The 3,029-nt window shown below is 40.1% G+C and overlaps 1 protein-coding gene across 1 annotated transcript in view; it reads left to right on the forward strand.

Moving 5' to 3' along the window:
- The window catches only part of CSUI_010886 (6-pyruvoyl tetrahydrobiopterin synthase), a 4,981-nt gene that overhangs the window by 172 nt on the left and 1,780 nt on the right, over nucleotides 1-3,029 (forward strand). Inside the window, exons 1-3 of the mRNA XM_068070987.1 lie at nucleotides 1-799; nucleotides 2,142-2,270; nucleotides 2,872-2,988. The exon at nucleotides 1-799 is cut by the window's left edge and continues 172 nt beyond it. Of these exons, the coding sequence (XP_067917037.1) occupies nucleotides 1-799; nucleotides 2,142-2,270; nucleotides 2,872-2,988 (1,045 nt within the window). The remainder of the gene's footprint in view (nucleotides 800-2,141; nucleotides 2,271-2,871; nucleotides 2,989-3,029) is intronic.

A 3,029-nucleotide genomic window follows, 5' to 3' on the forward strand; every position in this document is an offset into this window, starting at 1 on the left:
TCTTTTCTTTCTTTCTCTCCTTTCTTTCTTTCTTTCTCCTTTATCTCTTCTCTCTCCTTTGAAAGTAGTCCCTTCCTCCTCCTTTACACAATCTTCTGTCTCATTCATTCGTCCATTCACCTCCTTCTTAACTCCTCCATACATCTATCTCTTTTCTTCCCAGCATTCTTTTTTTTCTCCTCTTCTGTTTTGCAACATGTCTATAGACAAAACTCATCCTTCTTCACCTCTCGCCTGTCTCTCTCTTGCCTCTTCGTCTTCTTCTGTAGAGAAACCTCATTCTTCCTCTCTTCACGACTCGCCTCGCGAGACACCGTCAATTCCGGATGACCAAGGAGACAAAGAACCCCCAGGAGATCCTAGTAAAACAAAAGAAAAAGAAAAAGAAGAAGAGCGTTCTTCTTTCACACGGAAAGGTTTCCATAAGTCTCGTGGAGGAGTGTGTTGTTCGTCTTCTTCAAATGACTATCCCATCCATGACGCGGATGGAGAAGGAGAGAGAGAAGAAGAAAAAGCAAAGAAGAGATGCAAGAGAGGAGGAGAACAACTAGCTAGAGCAGAGCAAGAGGAGACAGAAGAAGATAAGATTGACACGTTATCAGATGGTGCATATGAGGTGTATGTACACTCCCCGGAAATGAAATTTAGTTGTGCTCATTTTGTCGCTTATGAAGGATTTCGAGAGTCTTTACACGGTCATAACTATAATGTCTCCATACGGATGGGAGGAGCTTTAGGCTCTGATGGGTATGTACTTGACTTTGGAGACATTAAAAAGAAAGGAAGAGAAATCTGTAAGGTAAGACAAACGACCGCCCGGGGGAAGAAGATTGAAAAGAAACACAGAAATCCTTCTATCCATGGGGTGTGATGCAACAACTCTTCTTCTCTCTCGTCATTTTTCTTTTTCTTCTTGTAAGGATTCTTTTGGCTTTTTGTTCTCTTGTTATCTTAAGAGCCATTCTACAAAGAGGGCGGTGCATGTTGACTGAGGGACCGACCCTATGTGGGGATTAGATCTTCTTCCTTCATATCTCTTCACACACCTCTTGATCTTTCTTTTCACTCCTATGATCATGCACTCCTCTTCTTCTTGATAAGACTCTTTTCTTCTTCTCTTGAAAGAACTAGAAAGCTGCATACGTACGTCCTCATACATCCTTAACTATTTCTGTAGATGTGTATATGTGTGTATAGAAAGAACGAAGGAAAGAGAGAGAGAGATGCTGGGAGATGGATCTATAGATGTTCCATGCATACAAATGTCTCTCTCTACAGACATCAGAAGGAGCCATACATGTTGGTATAGACATACATATGTACACACCGATATACATGTATATCTCCATACCAGCATGTATACACGTAGGTATGTACATATACGGAGTGATTTGGCGAGTAGGCGTGAAGAATGTATGAATGAGAAGGACTAAAGTGCACGTGAATGAACGAAGGAATGAAAGAGAGAGACAGAGAGGTCATTTGGAATGACATTTCAAGAGGAGACGAGTGTGTGCTGGTCCGTGCATGCATTGCTGAATGATAAAATTATGCATGGCATTCACCATGAGATTTCTCAGCCTAGAAGGAATGGAGAAGCTAGAGCGAGAAGCATTCCCACGTCGGAAAGGCTCTTCAAGAAATACTCTCTTTCTCTCTCAAGCTTCTCTAGAGAAGAACAAGTAGAGCTCTCAGAAGATTTCGATCTTTCTATCTCTGTCTACATAAAGAAAGAAAGACAATTCAATGAAAGACACCCATTCATAGAAGAAGGAGAAGAAGAAGAAGAAACAACGAAGAAGAAGGAAACTTTCAACGCACCTCTTGACAGATATCTTCTTCTCTAAAGCTTTACCATCATTCTTTCTCACTCTTCTTCTTCTCTCAGTCACACATCGGCTCTTCTCCCCTCTCTCTCTCTCTCTCTGTCAGTCTCCCTATCTTCTTATCTCTGTAGCTATCTATTGTCTGTCTATCTTTTTCTATCTCCAGTCTATCTATCTTTAATCTATCTATCCATCTATCTATCCATCTATCTATCTATGTATCTAAGTGTCTGCAATCCATCAATCGCTTTCTCTATTTCTTGTCTATCTTTCGAATTTCTTGTGTGTGTCTTTTTCTTCTTTTTATTTTGTTAGGCTTTAAATCATTCATTTCTAGTTCCTATGAAGAGCGATGTCCTAGATATAACCCTCAAAGATTCCTCTCTTCACATTACGTGCCGACAGGATGGATCCGAATTTCTCTTCCCTGCTTCCGACTGCAAGGTATCTTCAAACATAACCCTCTCCTTCTTATTCGTTTCTTCTTTTTCTTCTTGTCGTTCCCACTGAAAGTCTCCTTGTTTAGAGCCATGAAGAGAGAGAGAGAGGAAAGAAAGAAAGACAGAAAGGTAGATTCTATCTTTAGTCTTCCTAGTGGATCAAGTGGATTCTTTGCTATCTCAGCATGGCGCTGTATTTTCTTCTTCTTCTTCTCTTTTGTGTGGGGGATTGTCTCAGTTGGTCTTCTTATGCAATATATATATCTCTTTCTCTTCATTCACAAGGGGCTCTTCTCCTTTCTTTCTTTCTTTTGTCACGTCTCTATTCTTCCCTGACATCTCTGTTCATTGTCACTCAATCAAACTCTTCGCATCTCTCTATTTTCAATCAGCCTATCTCTCTTTCCATCTATCTAACTATCTTGAATCTGTCTATTCATCTTGAATCTATCTATCTTTAATCTATCTATCTGTCTCTAGTCTATCTATCTATCTATCCATCGATCTATCTATCTTTCCTTATTTCATCTCTCTCTCTATGCATCTTCAATGTATCTATCTCTGTATGTATATAACTCTTCTTTCTCTTGTGTGTCTTTGCGTAGTGTTTGCCTTTAGTTCATTCGACGGTGGAGGAGATCTGCAGGTACATCTGGGAGAAGATTGTTCTTGACGAGAAAAAAGATCTTTCTCTCTCCACCCTCAAGCATCGAGGTATACGTGTAAGTCGTTCCTTCTTTCTTTCTTTCTCACTCTTTTCTCT

This window comes from Cystoisospora suis (assembly GCF_002600585.1).
Source record: "Cystoisospora suis strain Wien I chromosome Unknown contig_8761, whole genome shotgun sequence".
In the NCBI taxonomy this organism is placed as follows: domain Eukaryota; phylum Apicomplexa; class Conoidasida; order Eucoccidiorida; family Sarcocystidae; genus Cystoisospora; species Cystoisospora suis.